At 46.4% G+C, this 23,581-nt stretch overlaps 1 protein-coding gene across 1 annotated transcript in view; it reads right to left on the bottom strand.

Annotated features, from left to right (window-relative positions):
- Positions 1–4,283: 4,283 nt before the first annotated feature.
- Positions 4,284–23,581, bottom strand: part of FOXO3 (forkhead box O3) — a gene marked incomplete at both ends in the record, with an annotated part of 78,067 nt that continues 58,769 nt past the window's right edge. Inside the window, one exon of the mRNA XM_081997846.1 lies at positions 4,284–5,681. Coding sequence (XP_081853972.1) covers positions 4,284–5,681 — 1,398 coding nt within the window. The remainder of the gene's footprint in view (positions 5,682–23,581) is intronic.

The raw sequence follows: 23,581 nt of genomic DNA, 5'->3' as shown, positions 1-23,581 counted from the left end.
TCATTTTTGAAAGTAAGAGAGGAGGAAGCATAGCTGTGGTCCTGAAGCAGTCAGTGTCCTCAGGCAAGAAGTCCACCAATTCTGGTTTCCACATTTCAGCTTTCATGAGCAAAAAAGAAGATTTCTGGTAAAGAACAAAAAACATCTTCCTCATGGCTTCCAGAGCTCTCTGATTCAAACCTCCATCCAAATGGAGATCTACTACCTCCTTCAACTTTTAAGACGGTGTTGTAGTGAATAATAAGTCATCCTCAGACCTATGCCTTCGTCTTCGGCATGAATTTCACCCAGAAACAGGTTGAACACTAATTAACAGATCAGCAAGTAGTCCAAACTGATATGGACTAATGAAATACCAGCATTTTGTTATGTTTACTAGGATTTTGCTTTATCAGAGATGTTAATCATCAAAATTGTGTGAATATTATACGACTTTGCTATTAGTAGCTTGTGCACTCTACTGCTACAGTAAGATGATGTGGGACCCAGATGATGCTAGGGCAAAATGAGTGAATTTAACTGATCTGTGAAGTATTTTACTTGTAATTTTCGAACAAGTCAACATGACTCCAGCATAGCTCTGCTACAGAGCTTAGAGGCATCCTGCTGAACAGCACATTGAAATCTCTCTCAGAAGATGCATCTGGATGAGTTTTTCAGACAGTGAAACCAGCTCAAGAAGTTCCTGCCCCGCTTGCGCTGAGCCATCCTCCACCCCAAGCCCTGCCACCATAGGCGCCATTGTAAACTGGATCACTGAAAAAATCCTGGTAAAAACAACTTCTTGGATGGGTTTTGATGATGGAGGAAATTATTGCCCAAGCAGTAGCTGATCACTGGTTCCTGACCTTCCAGGCAGCAGCAAATGTCCCGAATAGTCTCCCTTGCCAGTGTGTTTGGGACTACTCTTTGGCAAATGCTAAGTCCCTTGGGACTCACTGGCTGAGAAGGACCATGGAGCAAAGTGCAGAGTTGTGGGAACCCCAGGCTGAGAGAGGACCCATTAATTTAAAAATAAAAGGTATTCTAGAGACAAGCGAGGGAATAGTGACATCTTTATTTATTTATAAACAAGCTGAAAAACCAAGGTGGTGATTATCTGAGCGGGCGGAGGGCATATCCAGCGCTCTTGGGAAGCAGGCAGAGAGAGGAACAGAGGCCTCAGTCAGCTTAAGAGGAGAAAATTATGGCTGAGTGAATAAAGCAAGAAGCAAGCATATTGATTTTCTCCTTTCCTTCTTGTAAGATAAAAAAAAACAAAACAAACCCAAATTCATTTATATGCCTCAATTAGGGCCCTCTGAAAGGCTGGGCATGGCTCGTCTCACGGGTACAGGGTCAGCGTGGTAGGACCAGGCAAGGCTCTCTCCAGGGATCGTGCACAGGCTTTCGTGCAGCAAACGTGCACAGCCACTAAACCCACAACTGTGGCATCTCCTGCACGGGTTTCTTCACTTCCCCTACGAAGAAACTGTAGTTGATTTTATTCCAAAGTAAACCCCCCTCTGTACCTAGAGTATGTATAAAATACATACCTATGTACTTGGCTTCTTTCTTTTCTTCCCAAAAACTGACTCCAACGTTTCTCTTATTTTCCATAGAAAACACAGCACTCACTGTTCCCAGGTATGCCAATAATCCATTGTAACTGCTTCTGCCTGCCTGCAAAATGCACCTGGCCACCCTCATGAAACAGATTTAGCATCAGCAAGCACCAAGCTGTTCTGCTGAAAGCGTTGCCCAGTCTTCAAGCCTGTAAAGATTCATTATTGGGGTCAAGAACACGGTGGAGAGAAGATTTTAATTCAGGGGTCCCTATTGCTACAGCGAAGCAGAGAAGTAACCGAGAAGGCAATTCAGAACGATTGCATCCGATGTCACGCGAGGTGCCCCTATCAAGATATGAGATGCTCGTAGGGAGGCAAACTCTCAAACAGCACTGCTTAACAGATGAGGAAGGGTGCATGATGAACCAGCTCAGCAGAAATGATCTGCGCTTGCACCTGATACCGGAGGCACCCCACAGAAGCCGGTCCACTTGTCAGAGAGAGGGGAAGAGGCTTCCACAGATGATTGCACAGTAATCTGCCGGGGAGAGCTCTCTCCTTAATAAACCTGTCCTCTGCAACGAGACTCCACTCACACAGACGTGTCCGTTCTTTTATTCGGAGGGGGCAGCCTGAAAAAGACCATGGTGGCTACTCTTTCCATGAACGGCAGCGGCGAGCACTGGTGAGGAGGTGGCATGGCGTGCAGGTCCCCCTGCGGGCAGCTTCTACCTGTACACAGCAAACGAAGCTACAAAAGCAGGAGGCTGCCCTATTTGCCTGTGTCAAGCAACGCTGTCAATAACATCTATTTTTTAGGCCTCACTTGGCAGATGGTTCTGTTGGATGTTTCACAGCGATAAAAGTTCCAACAGTCTTTTTTTTTTTTTTTTTTTAACCTCATGCAAAAAGGGTTTTTAAATCCAAACAGCTCATGCACCTGGAAGAAGAGAGACCTGGTCAGCAAGTGTGTCCTTCTGCAAATTTTTGCTTCCTGGTTCATGGGTCAATTCATTTTTTTCCCCTCTCCTTTCTTAAATTCTCTAGCACTGGAACTGAAGGAAAACCAGAATTCAGCTGTGGCCCTGGCCTTGCCAGACTGCCATCTCGTGCAGGGTGAGGGGGACATGATGTCCTCTACAGCCCACCTCCGCAGCCCGTCTCCTGGCTGCACACTGCAATGCGCTTTCAGCGAGGGGATGGGAAAGAACCAGAGGAAATCCTCCCACCGACAGAGACAGGACTGCGCAAACCGGAGCAAGGCAGCTTTGCAGAACGACCGAAAGGAGGACTCTCTGCAGTCTTGTTCTCCCTCACTGGCAGCAGACCACAGCACACGTCTCCTGTGGTACTCCATCCACACAGGAAGACATTCAGGAGGTTCACCACTGCGGCTCACCTACCGCAAAGCTTCCCCCTGAACGTCTAACTGCGAAACAGAGAATGAAAACTCAATTAAAGATGAAAGGGGCAAATTATGCACCGTGAAGTCAAATGACACCGACTCCCTCTTTCCATCCTCACCTAGAAAATAAAAAAGTTCGAAGTAAGCTGCAAACTGAATGAATGCCTCCTTTAACCTCACCACTGGGATACTCTACATACTATTCTGAAGTTAATAGAACACTTTCAATAATTTATAGCTAACCTTTTATCCTACTATATTTTGAAATCTACTCCCTTATACTAATAAATAATCAAAGGAGAAAGGGCACTTTGTGTGGCACCTACCCTATGAATCAGGGAATGTATGTGTGAGCAGGCAAGAGGTATGGGCAGGAGCCTGCAGAATCACAGAAAGATGACAGAAGCAATGTTTACAAGTTCAAATGCCCCCAGCCATGGAAAAGCAGCAATGGAAAAAACCACATCAATCTGGAAAAACATAATCTGAAGAGGCCAACATTTGAAAAGCACCTATGTCAGAACCCAAACCTACAGATATTCTCTTGGTGGAGTCCAAAAGAAAATGATACCCACCCCAGTCCTGCGGGGACCAACAATTTTTGCATATTTAAAACATTAAACACAGGACATTAATGGGACCAGGATCCCACCGTTGCTATTTCAATATATAATTCCTCCATTTGCTCCGTTTTTTTGACCAAGAAATACAATTTAAAAAAAAACCAAACAGCTTCGCTAGTGTTGCCGTACCACAGCAGCAGTACAACTCTAATTCAGTCCAGACCTGTCCCACACACCCTATCTTCAGTGCGTGCACTGATCTTGCAAAGACGCTCTTCCTCCTCCCCTGCAGTAGTATTGCTCTACTGACTGCAAAGCCCCTTGCCCCATCCCTACGTAACACAGCTTGGCTACGTGCGGCATCAGCTGCAGAGAAGAATCCATCTGTTGCGACTTCAAAGAAGACAAGTTGGAGCTCTGCGATTCCTAAAACCCACAAATATTCCACCTTGGTTTGTCTGATTTGTCATTAACATTTCTCATGCCTAAATTAAGAAGGACGCATAGCATCAGATGCGTGCTGACAGTGTTGCAGCCGGACAGCTTTTATAGCTTAGCCTCGTTTCTCTCCATACCTCCAAACGTTTCTTGGTTGTGCCTGCTGCATACCAACACATAGCAAGCCATCACAAGCCAAATTAATATTATTAGTGTGCACTAACTATTAAGGGTTTGGTGCAAACTCCAATATAACTAAGGAACCAAGTATTTTACCACATCTATGGGGCACTGACCTGTTTGCCCATTTTCCCTGTTCTCAAAGATCCTTCAGCCTGGTACCCAACTCTGTGATGAAGCCTGTTTAGCACCAGTGAAGTTCCCCACATTCAGACTGACAACGTTCTGAGCTGAGATGAGGGAATCAAAGTTAAAATCCAGCCCATCTGCATCCATGAGTTCACTGCGGATAATGGACTCCATGTCACACTCCAAGCTCCCATTGAAAATATCCAGGTCCAAGTCACTTGGGAATTTCTCGTGTCCCATGACTGGGAGGTTCACGCTAGAGTACAAAGAGGAGCCTGAGAGCGGGTCAGAAAGTGTTTGCATAGACTGATTGACAGGTGACTGCTGATGTTTGGTAGATCCCAAGCTGTTCGAGTCACTCAAGCCTATGTTACTGATGGAATTGGACAAGGCACGGCTGCCACTAAGAGAGGAGTTGTGGGACTGGTGCTGGTGATGAGGCAGGCTCTGATTGACCAGACCGCTCTGGCTGGACTGTGCAGCAAACGACATCATGGGGTCATTGCGGAGCATTATATTCCTGCGGGAATTCTGGGCAGACACAGCTGTGCTGGCTTGTGACATGAGTGGGTCAGACTGTGTCATCATGACATCGCTGTGACTAAGTGCATCAGAGGCGAGGAGATCCTGCAGCGTCTGGTTGTTGTAATGAGAAATGGAGGAGAAGGTGGCCTGCTTGTTCTCCTGAATGGTCTGCATGGGTGACTGGCGGAGGGAATTCAGGGACGATGGCCCGAACACGGCGTTGTTGAAACTACTTGACGGGGAACCCAGCCCTGAACCTTTGGAACCATACGGAAAACTGGAGCTTCTCTGCATTATCCCTCCTGTGGGTGACTGCTGGGAGGGAGGGAGTGTTATATTGTCCAAGAGATCATCCATGAGGTTATCTGTCAGTCCATCGTTCAAATTCATTGTCCCAGCCATATCAGTCAACCTAGGCAACTCCACAGTACATGGTTTGTTTACTGATGGGGACAAGCTCGATGGACTACTGTACAGCATGGGAGAAAGCGGAGCATCGTCATCTTGAACATCATCTAGTTCGGTGCTTGCCAAAATTGGTGACAAGCGGCCGCTGATAGTACTGGCGTTTGAATTTGTACGGGAGCGAAAATCTGTCCATGCATCCAGCTCGTCACTGCTGCGGGAGGTGGGACTCCCCGGCCACTTGGAGAGCTGGGAAGGGCTGTCCTCGCTCGTCTCCTGGGCGGTCTGTAGGGCTGCCTTTTTCTTAGCCGCCCGCCCTCTGCTCTTCGTGTACTTGTTGCTGTTGTCCATCGACACAGCACGTCTCCGGGGCGCCTTGCCACCTTTTCCACCGTCTGGATTGATCATCCACCAAGAGCTTTTGCCGGTGCCTTCATTCTGCACCCTGACGAATCGGCTGTGGAGCGACAAGTTGTGCCGGATCGAATTCTGCGGGAAAGGAACAAAACAAAACATCAAGACCAGCACCCCTCTTCTTTTGCTACCCAAATCTCAATCACATAACCAGCATCACATTAAAACAGCAACATGAGTAAAAGCATTGGGACATCAACACAGGTTTCTCGGGTGGTGGATACGGGAGGGCGGGAGCATGACTGTAGCGTGCCAGCATGCTGCTGCAAAGCCAGCCCCATGCGTGCACTAGCTGTGCACTCCTGGTGCCCATCTCTACATCCCCAAAAGTTGCATCCTAAAGAATGAGCATGACACAGCTCCATTGCTGCTAGCAAGAAGCTAGACATTTCTCCTTACTTTTGACTCAAGACAAACCTCTATACTATCAGCAATCTTGCCATCAGTTCCTTGAAATAAAAACCGCAAAGACACTGCAAAAATCTGACTGGAGGGGTAGTCACACTCATCACAGCCCCTGCAAATGTCTTTTTAATTCTTCATGGGCATGTGTGTTGTGTATTTGTTACAATAACTCTTGAGAAAACTGCAAGTGCTGTTGCTCCTCTCCCACAGGCACTGTGCATGACTAAGCTGCACTTTCTCTCTCAATTAGAGGCACCACAATTACGCCCGTACCGCGGTAGCTGGCCAGCTGTCCCCTCGCTATAGTACCCTCACAGTCTTCAAAACATGATGTGATATAGTACACAACAATATCCCTGTCCCTGTAAGCTGCTAGATGCAGAGTTGTATAAAGCCACTGTACACAGCCACATACCCCGTGCTGTACAGGATGCTACGAAATACAGTACTTTCAGAGGAGCCTGTGCACGGTCTGCTCTTGCATATTAACCCCTTGCACTGCTCAGCAACACCTACCATCCAAAAACCACGTTGGCTCAAACCAGTGATAATCACCTCAGAATGAGAAAGAGGCAGAGCAAACCAGCCCATGGTAGCCCTAGTGAAACAACTCCAGATTTATATGAAAATAACTGAGATGAAAATCCCATTCCTCTCATCCTGCTGATCTTGGGCTTAACATGTGTCTCAAAGAAAGGACGATCAAGTAGTATTTGTTAGTGAGAATACTTCCATGTTTGGTTGGTTATTTTTTTTTTCCATGTGCGAGTCAAAAGATTTTTGGACCTATCCCATATTCCTTTGACAAAACAGTTCATAGAATCATAGAATCATTAAGGTTGGAAAAGACCTTTAAGATCATTAAGTCCAACCGTCAACCCAACACCACTATGCCCACTAAACCATGTCCTGGAGTGCCACATCTACGTGGTTTTTTTGTGCTATTCCTCCAGGTTAAAGAGTTACACAAGTTCTTTTTTCTTAAATTTTGGCACTTACCAGGTATATCTATATTGTTCTACCAGCATGCTTTAAAAGCACAAAATCAACAGGATCATAGCATAATCAAACCATCCAGGATAAATGTCCTTCATTTACAAAGCACTGAAGAAATTCCAAATTTAAATGGGAAAAGAATGAATCAATCAACAAATCATTCACAAGCATCTCGACATTTGCATCGTTAGGATAAATGGGTGTTTGACATACATGAACCGGTGACACATTGGATGTATAAAGAAATGCAGCCCAGCTTTTCTTAAACAATTCTTTTCAGTATAAAAGGCCTTTTTTTTCCCCTCTGTAAGTGTTGTGCGTTTTGTCAGGTTGTGAAATGGAAAACACGCCTGAAGTTCTTCTCGCACGCAGACAGCAAACACGGTTGTGATTATCACTTAATGAAAAGAGAAATCATATGGGCCATGGTTCAAAATAGCAACTGTTACGTTTTAAACAATTTGCACAAAACAGCAGGCCAGACTTCGCAGACATACTCAAGAGAAGTTTGGGTCAGTGCCTCAGCTACGAACTTGTCCATTTCTACGGGACTATCATGCCATCAAAACATGGTGGATTGAGCTGCAGCATAATAGTTCTTCAGTCTAAGGAAGGAAAGAGCTTTTTATTATTTAACTGATGACATTTTAACTCTATTTTGAGTCTGGCAACAGTCTGTTTCTAACTTCTAATAACTAGGCGCCACTGCTTACTTCCTCAGGCTTCTCCCCGTTGGCTGGAGAATTGCTGGGTTTTTGAAAAATAACCTTTTCTGATACTCCAGCTTGTACTGCATCAATGCAGGTAGCTCTCGCATTCATCCCGTGGCTTTCACGGACAACCACATGCAAGAACAGCTGCGTGGGGATCTCTCCTCGCAAAGAGAGGATGACCAGAGCTAGACTACTACACCAAGCCAGGCTACAAGAGCCACGCAAACCATGCTGTTCCCCACCTAAAAATGCTGGGTAAAAGGATACACAGCACTGTGACTCTTGTTAAGAAAAAAATCTTAGAAAACACAGAAAAGAAACACCTGAGGTGGCATACGCAGCATGCCACACAGCTTCAAATATAAAAACACTCAGCCAAAGTGCCAGCAGTTAACAGTTTTCAACCTATAGTCTCCTCATAAAACAGCTTATTTCTGCTGGTAGCAGCTGTAACATGAAACTATTTGGCCTAAAACCATGAAAAATTCTAAATAGCAAAACTGTGAGACTGAGGCACCTTTCAGGATGAGGGCTCCTGCATGTGTGGATATGTGTGTGCACATGTGTAATTTTCTTACTTATGGTATCTTTTTGCTCAGTGTTAGTATTACACAAATAATGAAAGAATGTAATAATACTTTTGCATTTAAAATTGGTGGTTATAAAAAAAAAAATCTAAGCAGTTTGTTTTCCTTTACATTATGCAATATACCACTTATACTCTGGCTTCTGTTTTTCTTTACTTTTCTTCTGTAGGAAGATTGTTTTCTTAAGCATAATTATGGGCCAATTTATTTTTGTGTACCCCATCTCCACCCTTTGTTCAAACACTGCCTTAAAACCCACTTCTTTCACGTAACCTCCCCCACTAACCTCTTCAGTAACAGTATCTGAGTTTCTTGGTTTCTCCTTGTGCTGGGTGCTCTGCCAAATCAAATTAGGGCTGGATCCTATTATCCTTTCACATGCAAGTTTTGCTACAAAAGTCACTAGGATTGACAACTCGCATCAGTAAAGGCTGCAATCTGAATGGAAATAACCATATTTTCTACACGGTTTCTGAGCTGTCAAAGAATGTTCCCATCTGCTTAAAATACAGGAAAATATCATGGGACAATCTTTGCTCAGAACCATGTGCATTAGTAATATATGACCACGCGACAAACCGCAAAGGAGGCGGGGAAGCAAAGAAAACACAGTTTATCATTTGAACCTGCTGCTGATCAAATTAATGCGGATTTGTCTTTGACTTATGTGGGAGACGGATTAGGCCATGATGATGGAAACAACACATTTTTCCATTCAAAAATGCAATGAGAAGCTTCGAAAGGTCTATAAAGGAACTTCCATCAACCCGTCCTGCAGACCATATGTAGAAGGGACAGATGCTAGCCAGGCTGCAGACATCTTGGAAAAGAGCTCAGACACCACTGATGGGTACAACATACGGACTGAACAAGAACAGAGTAGAAAAGAAATATGACGAGCTCCTCCCTTTATTAGTGTTGCTATTTATACCGGACTTGAAGAACACTGTGAGCTCTGCTAGATGCCAGAAGACTGAGGTTCTCGCAGATAAGATCAGGAGCACTCCGTATGGCACTGAGCCCGCCCAGCCGCGTCCCGGTCCCCTGGGAAAAGTGGTCCTGCCAGGAAGAACGACCAGCCCTGCAGATGAGGCAGACCAGGGCAGAGGAACACGGGAGGCAGGGCAGATGTGGTGCGAGCGGAGGCTGATGCAGTGCCACAGGCAAGCAGCGCTGCTACCCCACCTCGGCTTAGGCTGACGGCATCAGGAGACAGGGTGCAGCTGGGTGCCCGCTGGTAGCCAGGGCAGCAACACGTAGAGTGACAGCACCTTCCCCAAACCTGTGGCCACGCGCTCAGCTTTTATAAATCGACCTGCTGCACCACGTTTTGCTCAGTGAATGCTCCTTCAGGGAACCAGCCACACGTTTCGCTTGCAAAAAAAAAAAATGAAATGGGCTACCACGTCCTAATTACACATCTCTCTTGATATTTTAACACGACTGCAAATGGGTAACCTCCCAGAGGGGACACTCAAAACATTTCCAAAGAGCTGTATACCTGATTTGATATCAACAACTGAATGAGTCTCCCAGGGAGGCTGGGACTGCACGTCATTTCAACACTCAGCCCCAGTCAGGCAAGAGCAGCAAACGCTTGAGCCTTTAAAACGGAGAAAATTCCCCCTCCCTGAGTCTGTTTCGGCCTCTTCCAACCCATGTTTACCTTGTGGAGCCCGTCCATTAACTCAGACACCAGCTGCAAGTGCTTCCACTGCAGTACAGAGTCTTTTTTGTCTGGAAGCAACATGTGGTATCAATTTATCATCCTCAACAACGCAACAAGGAATCCACTCACTTTAAAAATAAAAAGAGAGTTGTGTAACTTAACTCTTAAAAGCCCCTGCTTTTTTTTTTTAAAAAAAAAAAAAAGCTAAAGATTAGCAAGATGAGGTGCAGCTGGTGGCTGCCGAATCCAAGTTACACACTGGTCTGTTTTTATTTCAGTGTTTTGCAGTGAGTGGCTAATTTGTTATTTCAGATACAGGCTCCTAAACTGTGAAGCTACGGCTACAAATCAAAAGCAGTGTTGTTTATTTTAACAACTAGGATACTAGGACATGACGGGAGAAAAACAAACGCTATCTACAGACCCATAAATGCTGCTAATGCTCACTTGGGAGACTTATACTTTATTTTATACTGTATTAACGTATTTCATGTTCTGACTTCACCATATGAAGTTGTCTGGTAGCCACACAGTAGGGAAAGGCATCAGATCCAATACCACCAAAAAGCAGCCATGACAGTAAGTCCAGCTTATCAGCCTCCAGTTGACTGGAAAGAGCCCTGCTTCTCCATGGCCCTGCTTGCAAACTTGAATTTCAGTTTCCAGTCTGCGTCACCTTACTCAAAATGTTGTAGCACGAATCTCCTTTGGGATGAACATCCCTACAGAGGGCCTCCACCAAAAATTAAACAAAAAATCAAACAAACTACTTTCTTCGCATTCAGTTGTGGCTGAAACAGGAGGTTGCAAATAATCAACACATTTTGCCCATCCATCCAGACCAGTGTCTCTGCCTTCTCATGAAGTAACTCAAGACGTGCTTCAACTACCAGTTTTACATTTTGTTTGCTTTGAAGTCCCCAATGAGATTCAATTGCAACAAGAAAACAGATACAGTGACTCCAAAATTACAAATAATTAAAGTTGCCAGTTGTGTGCATGTATGTAGGAATTTCTGGTGAAAGCAATTCGGGAGTCTAGGCAAGGAGATCTTTAGGAAGTACCAATCTGTTGGTTCCATACAGTCATTTTTTGCCTCGCTCTCTGAGGCAGCAGTGCTGTTCTCAAGGAATTCAGAAATCCCCAACTCAAAGAGGTCTCAGAATTTCTTTCTCTTTCCCATGCAAACCAGGAAAATACATATATCATTTAATAAAGTAGTGAGGGTGCTCTGGAGATGCACAAAAAGCAAGAACTAAAACATAAGGAAAGTCCTCCTACAATATCTATACAACCATGTTGTACCAATGTATGTCTTTTTAATTGCCTGTATTTTTCCATATAAAACCAAGTATTATGTATTCCAGATCATTACATTTTCCCTAAATTATGGAAGTTGCAAGGGAAAAAAAGCATTAAGCAAATTACACACGCAGAAAGAGAAATCCTTCCTGACACCCGAACGTTTTCGATGCTCGATGTTTGGTATCATCTGCAAGTTCCTAAGGCAGCTCCCACAAATCCCACCAGCTGTGCAGCAGAAGCAGGCGGCGAGAGCGCACCAGGGTCCCGCAGGGGACGTCCACCAGCCCTTCGCACCCGGCTGGCAAAGGCCACTGTCCTCACAGCCCTGGAAAGGGTAAGTGGGACGATACGGGCTCAGCCCTGCCACCCACGCATGCCCTCCTGTGGGAAAAAGGTGGGGGGGGAGAGGGGAAAAAACCACCACCACCATGGATTTAGGGAAAAAGAGATCGGCTCAGCATCTGAAGGGTGGCTCTGCGTCTCCTCATCATCTCTTCAAAGGAGTATTTCTGACCTTGGTGGTAGGGGAACGGCTAGAAGAGGCTCCTGCTGTAATTGGCTCTCTGCCTGCATCTCTGCCCGTCGTCCCCCACCCCCAGTAAGAGCCGCAAGCCTTGAGGGATACTAAAGCTCCTTGGGAGAACGTTCAGTCCGGCGAAGATTTATCCTCCGCAATGTGCTGGCTCAGATAGGAGAGCAGTACGCAGCTCTGCCTCTGTCCCGCACGCAGGGCGCTGCGCTGCGCCAAATTACGACAGGAGAAGGTGATTAGCGCAGGGAAAACAAACCCTCCCTAACGACGTGCCTTGCTCCCCGCCCCAGCTGCTCCTTGCCACAAGGGCAGGCGGCAAGCGGTGCGCCCGCCGGGGGGGTTTATGCCCTCCGTTTTGCAAAGAAAAGCATCCCAACGCATGGAGCTAGGGGAACCGAGTCACAACTTAATAAAAAGTTTTTCCTTAAAAAAATGTAAAAATTAATTCTAGCTAAAACAGCTGCTGCCTCACTCTTTGCAAACAGTGATATCGCAAATCGCTACGCTGACGTAAATAAAAATTAGCTGAAAATACACACTGCCTGGAAATTGTCTCAGAGCATCACGCTTCCAGTTAGCAGAGAAATCTCCAGTTATTTTACAGTCAGACATCCTCTGACCACAGAAGGACTCTAATAAATAACATTTGTTTTACTGCGAGTAGAGCATGCCGGTTGCCATTAATTTTTTTCCACTGCGTGCTGGGAGACGGGAAGCAGAGAGCAAGGCAAATGCCGAGGGTTGGGCTCTCCAGCAACTCCTCCCGGCATCAGGAGCCACGTCGCCTGGCGCCCCTTCCTATGGGAAATCCCCTAAAAAATAAAGCGTTAAGCCTTTACGTGCTACGCCAACGCTTTTCCATGTGAAAACGGGATTTGGGCACCCAGAAACAGGCGTCGTCATCGCGAGGCTGCTAACGACACCTCGTCAAGAGCCGCCTTTTTCATTCCCTTCCACACACTTCGTAGCGCGGCTGCCCAAAATTCAAGACGACAACTAATTTCAATCAAAGGATTTAATTCAATTAAGAGTAGGAATTTAAGGCATTGATCTGGCAAGGTGCTGAATTCAGGCCTGACTGGGACACGAACGCAGTCAGCGAGAGCACGGGAGACGTGGCCACTTGCTGAACCTGAGCGCAAGGAGTTGCATAGAAAAAAGCCGCAATGGAATCTCCACAGAGCCAGATCAAAACAGTTCTCATTCCTGTTTAGGAGTGGTGTCACCAGCAGATAACATCTTCTTTTTTTCATATATTTTTTTGCTTAACAGCAAGCCCCAGCATTTATAGCATTTCCACTGTAGGAACTTTGGAAATGACACCACGCTGTATTTGTGGAGCCCCTTCAGCACAGCATCGCTGCATTTCCCCTCCTTGGTGCCACGGAGCCCCAAGAGAAGTGCAGGCGCACACAACTAACCAACCCGAATATTATACATACAGTAACTCACAAAAATAGCTACCACTGTCAGCACAGTGCTGAAGCTGCTGGAAAAGTCCTCCACAAACCTCCGTGATCACCCAGTTAGACCTCAATGAAAAAAATGCAATTTTACTGCAAGGCAGACTTTCACCCTGAAGGCTTTGGGTTTCTTTTGCTAGAAAGAAGAATGACCAAAAAAAAAATTCCCACTGTTTTTTGTTTCTTAGATGCAGCACAAGATCGCAGCACAACCTTCACGCAGCATTGTGGAAACCAGAGTGCTCAATTCTATTTTTGCTCATTCTCAGCATATGGCCATTACTATACATTGACTATTTAGAAACACATATGGGCGTTCTTTCATGCCTTTATAAAAAAAAAAACGTGAGTGATGCTACTGCTTATAATAATTCACTAAAAATAGTAGCTTCCCATGGAAGATCACAAAAGCCTCTCATTGCTGAATCACCTATTATAAATCTTTATTTTTTGAATAATTTTTGTGGTCATGTGTTCATTTTTTTAACACTTCCTACGCCTGTAAAATGCAACTAAATTAGCAATAACTTCCACTGCACAGTGGCAGGGAAAGAGTAAAATCAGTGTGCTTGAAGAAAGCCTTCCAGGGCTCCTGCCTTACCGAAGTGCAAGGCTGCCTTGCACGCGGCTCCGTAAAGCGCTAGCTCTGAAATGATAGATTGTTGAATACCCGGGCTGGATTAATTGGAAGTGTTGAGCTGCGCACATTAAATTGCAAATCTGGTGATAGTTACAGCTGACATGCGACTGATGGGAGGAATAGATCTGATGTGCTGTCGCCTGACCGAGTTTGATCAGGCCTGAGCAAGCCCTTCAAAAGCCAGCGCAGGCACCCGAGACCTTCTTGCGAGAAAGCCTTCAAGCAACCTCCAAACAGCCCCCGGCATTTCTGCTATGTAGACTAATCCGAAACAGGACCCCCCTCCTGTGCTATTTTAAGCACATAATTAGTTTATTATTTAACCAGAAGATATTATCTGATTTTTAAAAAAAAAAAAAAAGGTGCTTTTTAAAACATGATGCGCTTCAGTCAGCGGCTGACGTGGCAAAGGGAACAGTCCGGCTCCACGGACCTGAGCACAAGGGACACCCCTGAGCGTGACTGTCAGTGGGTCTGACCCGCTGGGTTTTAGGGGTAAAAAAACCCCCAGGAGCCCCACGGAAGGGCAGCCGGGGTGGGAACGCACAACCGCAGCACGAGGTATTCACCGAGTTACTGCAGTGCTGGTGCGGACGGGGTGTGAGAGTCAGGAGACGAGGGATGAGCAAACAGAACAACTTGAAAAACGGGTATCTCCTCCTTCACGACTCGGGACTGGGCAGCTATGGTGCTACCAATAAATACCTGTGTGCTCTTCAAAACGTAATGTAATGGTAGCTGTAAAACATTAATGCCTTTTGAAAGTGGAAAGTGATCGTTTTTCCTTCCGATATATTCCGACGCACATTCTGCTTTCGTCCTGAGAATAACGCATGGGTCTTCCCTAGCCTCTTCCCTCTTGGCTTCCTACGGTTTCCTACCTTTTCCCTGTGTTAGGGAACATATTTTGAACATTGCATTTGGGAAAGTATTTGAAAAATCATACAGACTTGCTTTCTGTCAATACAAACCAAGCTCTTACCATGCCAGATGACACGGGCGGACAAAAGCATCCATTTTCTCATCGTTTTTACACGAACAGTAGCAACATGGGTTTACTCCAGGGGTCCTTCCCCAGCCCATTCTTTAACCTCACTTGCACCGGCGCATTGCATTGGGACACCCAGCCCCAAAACCAGCCCTGCCCACAAACTCACCGCCCAGGCACGTGGCTTTAGTTTCCATGCTGTGATGCCCTGGCTGTAATCCCCAAGTTGACAGCATTTGATTTTTTTTTTCGTTTGTTTGTTTGTTTGCTATGGAGAAAAGCTTTTTACTGCCTTAAAATGCAACTCTCCTCACCCAGCCTGGGCAGCTCCAAGCCAGACCCTGACGTCCCAGGTAGTGATGCCGGCTCCCCCTCGGCAGCTGGGGAGAAGCGGGCACCTCCAGCAAATAAGCCCCCCATCCCATCTTCCCATTTTCCTATGCATGTGCCTGACCCTCTCCGCTGGTGGAGATGGACCTCACCCTTCGCACAGGGAAGCTGCTACATTTTGGGACTGCGGCTGCTTTGGGAGAGTCGCTGCCGATGCCTCCCAGGGCATGACGGCTTCAGAGAGCTTGTCCCCACTGGGACTCACCAAACTTTCCTTCTACCCCCTCCAGATTAATCCCAGCCTCACCTAACCCCATTTATGAACTGTCATAGGTTTCATCAAACCTCACCTCGCTCAGATGACTTGCATGTTACTGGTTTTACTGGATTTTTTAAAAATTTATTTTCTGTTCACTGCAGGGGTAAAATACACCTCAGAGCTGACAAAAGGGAAGATGACACCTATTATGCTGCCAGTGAATCAGCCTACAGCAAGCAGGACATTCCTGTTTCACATGCAACTGGCAGCAGCACCATCCCAGAAACCTCACAACCCAGGTAAATGCACAGGTACGAAAGTCATCTTTTTTTCTTTTTTTTAAGCTATTTACCTAATCCGAGAAACGGAGATCAGTGTCATTGATACAATGACAACTGCAAGTGCTAAATGTTGAGCCTAAAGCTAGGCTGTGTCAAAACACTTCGGCACTTCCCGGTGCTTTATTAGCACCTCACCCCGACACCAGAGCCCGAATGGCAGAACGATGAGTAGAAGAGCCCTTTCATGTTCCCTGTTTGAACCTGTACACATGAGTAATCCTTCCCGAAACCAACACTCGGGCCACGGAGGGGCCCTTGTATCACTTAGTACATAGACTGGGACATATTTCAGAGGCAGCTGCAGAGCCACAAGGGCAGTGGGTTTCAGGACCTTGACTGTGCCAACAGCCAAGGTCGTCACCACGTACTAGGACAAGAATTATCTACCCTGTAGGTTGCAGTCTGGTTGAGCTCCCGTTGTGGGCAGGACTGCACAAGTAGAAGACACTTGCATCTGAAAGTTTTCAGCCTCAATAGGCAGACAAAGAAGCCTTAATTCAATAAAGATGCTACAGAACATAAGATAGAGAGGCTTGCTTTGGTTTCATTTGCTAGCACAAGCCAGCCTGGCCTTACCTGCCCTTCAGGACAAGCATTGAGGCAACCTCTCGGTACCCTGAGATGGTGTCACTTCACAGACACCATCCTCTGCTCTGGAAAATTGTAAACATTGACTTGCTGAATCAAAATCTTTGCGTCTTGGGGTTGCAGTAGCTGCATGTACTCTGAGATGGCCCCACAATCCCTGCAGATAGGTGGAACTACACTGCTTGAAGTAACTCCTTTTTCAACACCTACATGTTCAAGACACAGGGCAAATTTTAAAGGACAATGCTAAGAATGACGATGCCTTTGTACATCATAATTTTTTTATGACACTGTTCACTGTATTCATAGCTCAAGAATTCCAGGCCTCCTGAGCATGCCAGGTATCATTTTCACAACAAAGGTACACAAGAAACAAGCACCTTCAAGTTGCAGCTGAACAGAGGAGGACACAAAGAAAGAAGCATCAGCAAATGCTCATGGGGATATTTACCCTCCTTCTGGGAAAGGGAGGGGACACACTACCAAGCACCCTGAGCGATGTGTATAAGTATACATTACGACAGGTCTGCTAATATTTTTATGGTATCAGCTGATATGCAAAATATAAAATGGGCTAACACAAACTAGCTTTATGCTTTTTTTTTTCCCCCCTTCTTTTAAAAATTATTTTCCTGTGATTAAAGATTAGAGATGGGATATCTAGAAAAAACAGAAATGGACCAGGCTACCTTTTGGTTAAGATTAGAAAAGTGAGGAATGAAAAAATACAGAGATGGAAGAGTCCATACTTGACTCTAGTCAAGACTTTTTTCAGAGCTGGTGGAAACTCATTTTGTTTCTAGGATCTGACCACGTGCCCTGTTGCAAAGTGAGATTCTCGCCTACAAAGGCTTTTGCATGGATCTAAATGCCTGTTAGCTGCTTTGTAGACTTGAATGGGATTATCCTCAATGGGTAGGGTGAGACATGTACCAGTCTTTTCTTTGTTGACAATGATAAACAAGAAGAGACACACAGAAATTTCCAATTTCATTCACAGGCAAGTTTCAAAGCTTGCAAAAGCTAACGAAAACCTTCTAGTAATTTTGTCTCAGGCTCTCTTTGAGGTGAAAATGCACCATATTAATTATTTTCAACAGAAATGGGTTCTTGGTGGCATCCAATCACAGCTATAACCCCAGCAGCCCTTCTGAAGCAGAGCGACAGCTGAGTCACTAATGTTAAAACAGGGATGAGACAAGGAAAAAGAAACTAGGCTACTTCCCCTGAGGAGCTAAATACAGTATTTAATGGCATCTTTTTATGAGGCTAACAAATCAAATGCTTCAGCTATTAATTGTTGCCATCATCGTAACTACAACAGGATGACCCTGGACAACCTACCTCTGTCTAGGTTTTTTCCTCCTGTGACACGTCAAGGAGGAGGAAGAGGCTGGAGGCAGCCCAGCCTTTCACCACGTTCTGGGTCTTTGGGGAGACGTGGGTCTCAGTAGCCGCACCAGGTTTCGGCAGGACAAACGGCAATACTGTCAACAGAGGGGGAAGACAGCGGGAGGGAGCAGATGGGGCACTCGTCTTTCCCAGCATCTGCAGCAGCTGCCATCTTCGTCAGCCCTTGCCCCGGTGGCACTCTGCCTGCATGGGCAGGAGCAGGCAGCACTTGGGTTCCTCTTGTTTCACCCAAGCTGAAGTCTCGTCCGCCCCACCCCACTGCCCTTCAATGAGTGTGTCAGAAGCAATTAAAGTCAGGACAGGGAGAAACCTTAAAGCTGTATGCATAGAGGAGTATCTTTTTTTTCCAGAAGCCAGAAGCGTTGGGCACTTTGGACTCCATGTCGCTCCCAAGTTGCATTTTAGTAAGTTGCATTTTAGTAAAGGAGCTTAACATAGGCATATGCCAGAAAACAGCTGTCCAGCAGAACAGTAAGGACTGACGTTGATTTTCCAGAAACCACCTGCAGCTACCTGACAGGCCCTCTGTACTAGGAGACCCTAAATGAACTCACGTAAGTATTTTGGCACAACAGGGTGACATTTTTGCTCGTTCTCACCTCCCTCCTGCTGCTCCAGTTGCCACACGCAACGGCCCTGGCTTGGGGCTCCAGCGGGCGAGCTGCTCCGCAGCTCCGGGCCCCAATAAATGGTTCCCGCTGCAAGAGCCAACGCCGTCGCCACAAACGCGACAGGAAGACGGGGCAGTTCGAGACGCCGCCTCCTCGTTCGGTAGCAGTGCCATACGCGGGAGCACACAAGATACCAGCACGCAGGGAACTGGGCCACCTGGGCCCGTCATTCCTGGAAAGTTCACGTGCACTTGGACTAACCTTTCTCCTTGGGGCCGATGCCCGGGAGCGCACATTGAACACGGGTGGTACTGCATTTATACGTGCTTTTTAGGGAGTCGCTTTCTCCGAGTTCCAGAGTTTGACCTAGCTCGGCCCCGCTTGCCAAACAAGCAAAATTTCTATTTAATTAATCCCACGCATGTCTTCAGCAGCCTCTCCTTTCCACTGTCTCAAAGCACCCCATCCATGCCTCATCACAAACTCTGGCCATGTTGTTATAGTTACTTTAAGCACAATCCGAGCATGATGCTGAATAGCAAGTGACCACTGTTTGTGCAAGAAGTCTGCCTGACTTCTGCAGGACTCCTCGCAGGAGAAAAAGTTTGCAGGATTAGTACTGAAGCCTGAAGACAGGGTCACCTCTTCCCTCTGCCCACCCCTTCTCCTTTGGCTCTGGCATCCAGTACATACATTCTGCCCTCTTCACTGCTTTGACACAGTCCTTAAGGCTTTAGACCTGAATGAAGAAAAGCGGAACGAACACGCTCTATGATTCACGGGCATTTAAAAGAGGGGAAAAAAGGGCAACTGTTAGGCAGAATCTGCCAGGAGAAGGAATTGGTCTGTGAGCCAAGAGGCAAGACTCCACAGTCTTAGAATTTCAAAGGCTTTCAGGAAGGACGACCTCAAGATACTTTCACAAGCTACTTTGAACGAAGTCATAGTTTGGTATTCTGCCGGGTTTTACCTCCTCTCCTTTTTTTCACCTAGATAACTTTCCTTTTTTTCACTTGGCGAAAGGCAAAATAACTTTACTAACTTTAAATAACTTTACTCCACCATTTATGGGTGCTTACATGTCAATTAGCCCTGGATTGCTGCTATATATCGGGACAGTGTACATGCTTGTAAAAGAGTCCCTGGGAATTATAACACCGTAAAATGCCTCAGTGCTTCAGCCACATCCCATCGCTCTGGCACGCCAGCCAGCGAACACAGAGCGCTTTCTTCTGCCATGCCCCTGCTCCGTCTTCCCCTCCCTCCCCAGAGTTAGGACATTGCTGGAACCGTGTACAACGCTGTTTGCAACCATGCATACTTAAAATAAAAAAAATGAAGTCCCATACAAAATCAGGGACTCAGGCTGCCTGCGATCCAGCACCCTTACGCTGCCCAAGTCAGAGCTTGCACGTTTAGATGGCAAAATGAAGACAGAAACTGTAAGGAATGCCTTTTAAATGCAGACAGGGCAGGGAGCGGCTGCCAAGACGTGCCAGCACTAACTGGGGCCTTACGAACGTTTGACTGGTTTCGCTCCCAAGTTTCCACCCTGAGTCCCAGGCGGGTGGAATTTATCTGGGGACACGGGCGGGCACGGGAGAGCCCCGCACCCGCAGCTGCCCTCCCGCCGGGGAAGGGGCCAGCTGGCAGAGCCAGAGGAGGGCAGAACATCCAGCGACTCCAGGCAAATAACCCGACCAGCGCAGCGGGAGTAAGGCCAGGCCTGCCTGCTCGCTCCCAGGCGCGGACTGAGAGAGGTCAGCGTGACGCTGGGCACGTTGGCGAGGTCTCAGGGAACCCGGGGTCCTGCCTTGCAGAGGAGCAGCGCCAGCGGGGAAGGAGGGGACACCACCTCCTGTGAGTATTAATAGTCGTCACCTGCTCATCAGGAGGGGCATCCACCCTTTCATGAGCGCACACTGCCAACGAGAAGTCTGATCAATACCAGATCTGGGACAGCCCAACAGCGTGTTTTGCTGGGAGAGCATGGGAAACAAACAAAAAAAAATAATCCACAACTCTAGTCTCGTTGACAGGTGGCCCCTGCGAGGTGCCAAGTGTCATCTGCCAGGTACTGAGTCCCCCAGTTCATGCTGACTCTTACTGGAGAGAAAAGCAACCTGCTGCGTCACCTACCTACTGCTGACAACAGGATTAGGTTCACTACTGAAGGACTTCTGGAGTGGTAGATTTAGACTAGGTAGAATAAAGACATTTTTTACAACAAGGATGGTGAAGCACTGGCAGAGGTCGCCCAGAGAGGTGGTGGATGCCCCATCCCTGGAAATATTCCAGGTCAGGTTGGACGGGGCTCTGAGCAACCTGATCAAGTCGAAGATGTCCCTGCTCACTGCAGGGGGGTTGGACTAGATGACATTTAAAGGTCCCTTCCAACCCGTTCTACGATTCTACGAAACGACAACGAGCCCTGCTGTTTTGCTGGGGTTTATCTTTCAGAAGTACTCAGAAAAGCTAAGGGGAGAGTCTCACCATCAGCCAAGTTTGCAGCAGTACTACTGGAAATAAACTGGCTGGGAAGCGTCATGGTGTCATGCCATTGTCCTGACGCACGGATTTCCCGGCATCGCCACGCACACTGCAGCAAGATCTCCACCCCAAAGCCCGAGCGCGGCATACAGGCACTTCACAGGCGAAACCACATCAGTCCTCCAGACTGGCAGTGGTTTTGAGAAATGGTCTTCTTCAGGAACAAGAAAAATCCAAAGCATCCTGCAGGACACAATCCATGCTCCTGCATGGCTATCCCAACAAGCAAGGATCAGATGAAAAGCCTGGGACAGACGTCAGCGGCTCTCAGGGCCCTGACGAGCACTGGAAAGGAGTGCTTTCCAGCACCAAGAAAAGGCTGGGTGTACCACCTTCCCCTGGGTACATAGCAACAGTTGCTAGTTTTGGCAGGCGGAGAGATGCAGCGCAAGACGTGAGGGTGACATCATTTGATTATCACCTCGCTTCCCTCAGATTCAATTTGATTCCGATAAGAAATTATTTTTAGAACCACTACAGACAAAACCCTCGAAAACTCATTTATTACATATTTGGGCAGAGGCGGCTGGGGACTGTATTGCTAGCAGACGAAGCCTTAACGAGGCCCAAGTATTTGGAACCTGAAACCACAGCAGAAATAACACGTACATATTAGCAGTGAAGGCAATTAACCGTTTGAAAAATACACTTAAAGGAGGGGTGGATTTTCCATTGCTTTAAGTTTTTGCATTTAAGGCTAGATTTTCTTCCAAAAGGTGGGATGAAGCTGAAACTGAATTTGGGATTTGCTGTTGAAAGAACTGGTGGGAGCTCTGAAGCTTTTATTCAGAAGGCCTGCCCTTAAAACCTTAAAGTTTGCCTGCTGCTTGTACTTGGGAAGTTCAATTCCATTTTGCTAATACAAACATTTGCAGTTACAAAGAAAGTTAAGAATTACTAGAGGATATCATGACATATGATGTAAATACTCCAGGGAAAGCAGTACAGGAAAAAAAAATAAAAGCCCTCCAAAGTATTAAGCAAGAGGTCCATTGCTTTTGCCCTGGACAAGAGAAATTAATAAAATCATGTTCTTGTTTCTCTGTGCCACTAAGAACTTGAAAGTAATTGGTCTTGCCTCCAATTTCAAGTTAGCCATGGAGTTTGTTTAGGAGAAGAGGTTCACATGACAGGCTGGAGGTTTTGAAGGAGACCTTTTGCTGAAGCAGTAGCAGCGCTCTGGAGATAAATAACTGCAGGGATTCCCAGGCAGCTGCAGGTTTGTCAGCAGCGGTCCATGGCTTGGTGGTGCTCAGCACTTCTTCATTGTGTTTATGCAACTACAGGTATTAGTATTTACAGCAAACGGCTTCTTTTTACATCCCTTACTTTGAATATTTGATATCCTGTATGAATTTTAATGGACCGTTGTACTGTCTGGTGTTTTGTAGCTTGTCATTTAATATGCTTGTACAGTGACAGGCTAATGAACTACTGAGTGATGTGAGGAACCGTGTGGTATGTCACAACAACTTGTTTTATAAAGTAACAGGGCAAAGATTTCTCTACTTTTACAGTGAAGACAGATTCACTGCTCTGCTTGCCCCAAATGACAGTGAGAAAAAATGTTTTGAGCAAGAAAGAGGGGGGGGGCAAGACAGAAACAAAACTGCACTGTCAGGTTTTCATTTTGTTAAAGCCCTTGTAATCAAACCCAGGAACGCTACCCAGCGAGGGGCCCTGGACTATCACATCATCCCCAGTGCAAAACTTCTGACTGACGTAAGCAATTGACTTGTCTGCTAATTTGATTTCTACAACTCACTGCGTCGGGACGTGACCGATAAGAGCTGACTAGCAATTCCCACAGATAGGGATTTTGCAGACCCTTGCACGTCGTACAGTGCAGCCAACTCCACCCATTTCTTTCTGCACATGCCACTGTCACCCTCAACTTTGAGGCAGACACACACAGGACTCTCTATCAGCAGGACCTTATGCGTCTGCAGAGATAGCAAAAGCCAGAGACTGCAATCATCTAGCCAAATAAACAACTTCACGTACAAGAAATGACACGTGGCAGGACTGATCCAGGAAAGGACACGGTTTAAGCCTCCTAAATTCAGAGGCTGTTCCTTCATGTAATGCCTCTAGCAGATGCAAAGGCAACCCAATAGCCACAGATTCCTCCGTGACACAGGTTCCTATTACAGAGAAGTCAAAGTCAAGAGGGACAAGCCATACCCAAAGCAGAGGAAATGGACTTCTTTGAAAATAATGCCTCTAAATTGAGGATTTTTACATGCGTGAAAGACCTCTGATAAATACTTCACTAGAAGGGTAAGAAGGGGAAAATGGATGGTAAAAGGCAGGCTAGCAAGTAACATAAGTGATCAGAAAATATTTGGTGGAGTAGGTGGGCAATAAATTACTAAACCATCCAGCCCACGGAGATTTATGAGAGTCTGTCTGCCAGTGAGGCCAGGCAACTCCTCTGTCTGAAGTGGGACAGGTGAGGAAGCGCAAGGGGCAAGACTGAGACTCTTGTTTCCTGGAAAAGTAGGTTTTTAAAACCCTTGGAGAAGGCAGGACAGACTGCAAATGAGACTGCTCCAAAAGCTCAGGCGTCCTGGAGCTACGTGCCT

The sequence above is a fragment of the Phaethon aethereus genome (assembly GCF_964289735.1).
Source record: "Phaethon aethereus genome assembly, chromosome: 3".
NCBI classification, from domain to species: Eukaryota; Metazoa; Chordata; class Aves; order Phaethontiformes; family Phaethontidae; genus Phaethon; species Phaethon aethereus.
The sequence above is the reverse complement of the archived record's forward strand: the minus strand, read 5'-3'. Positions and strand labels throughout refer to the sequence as shown.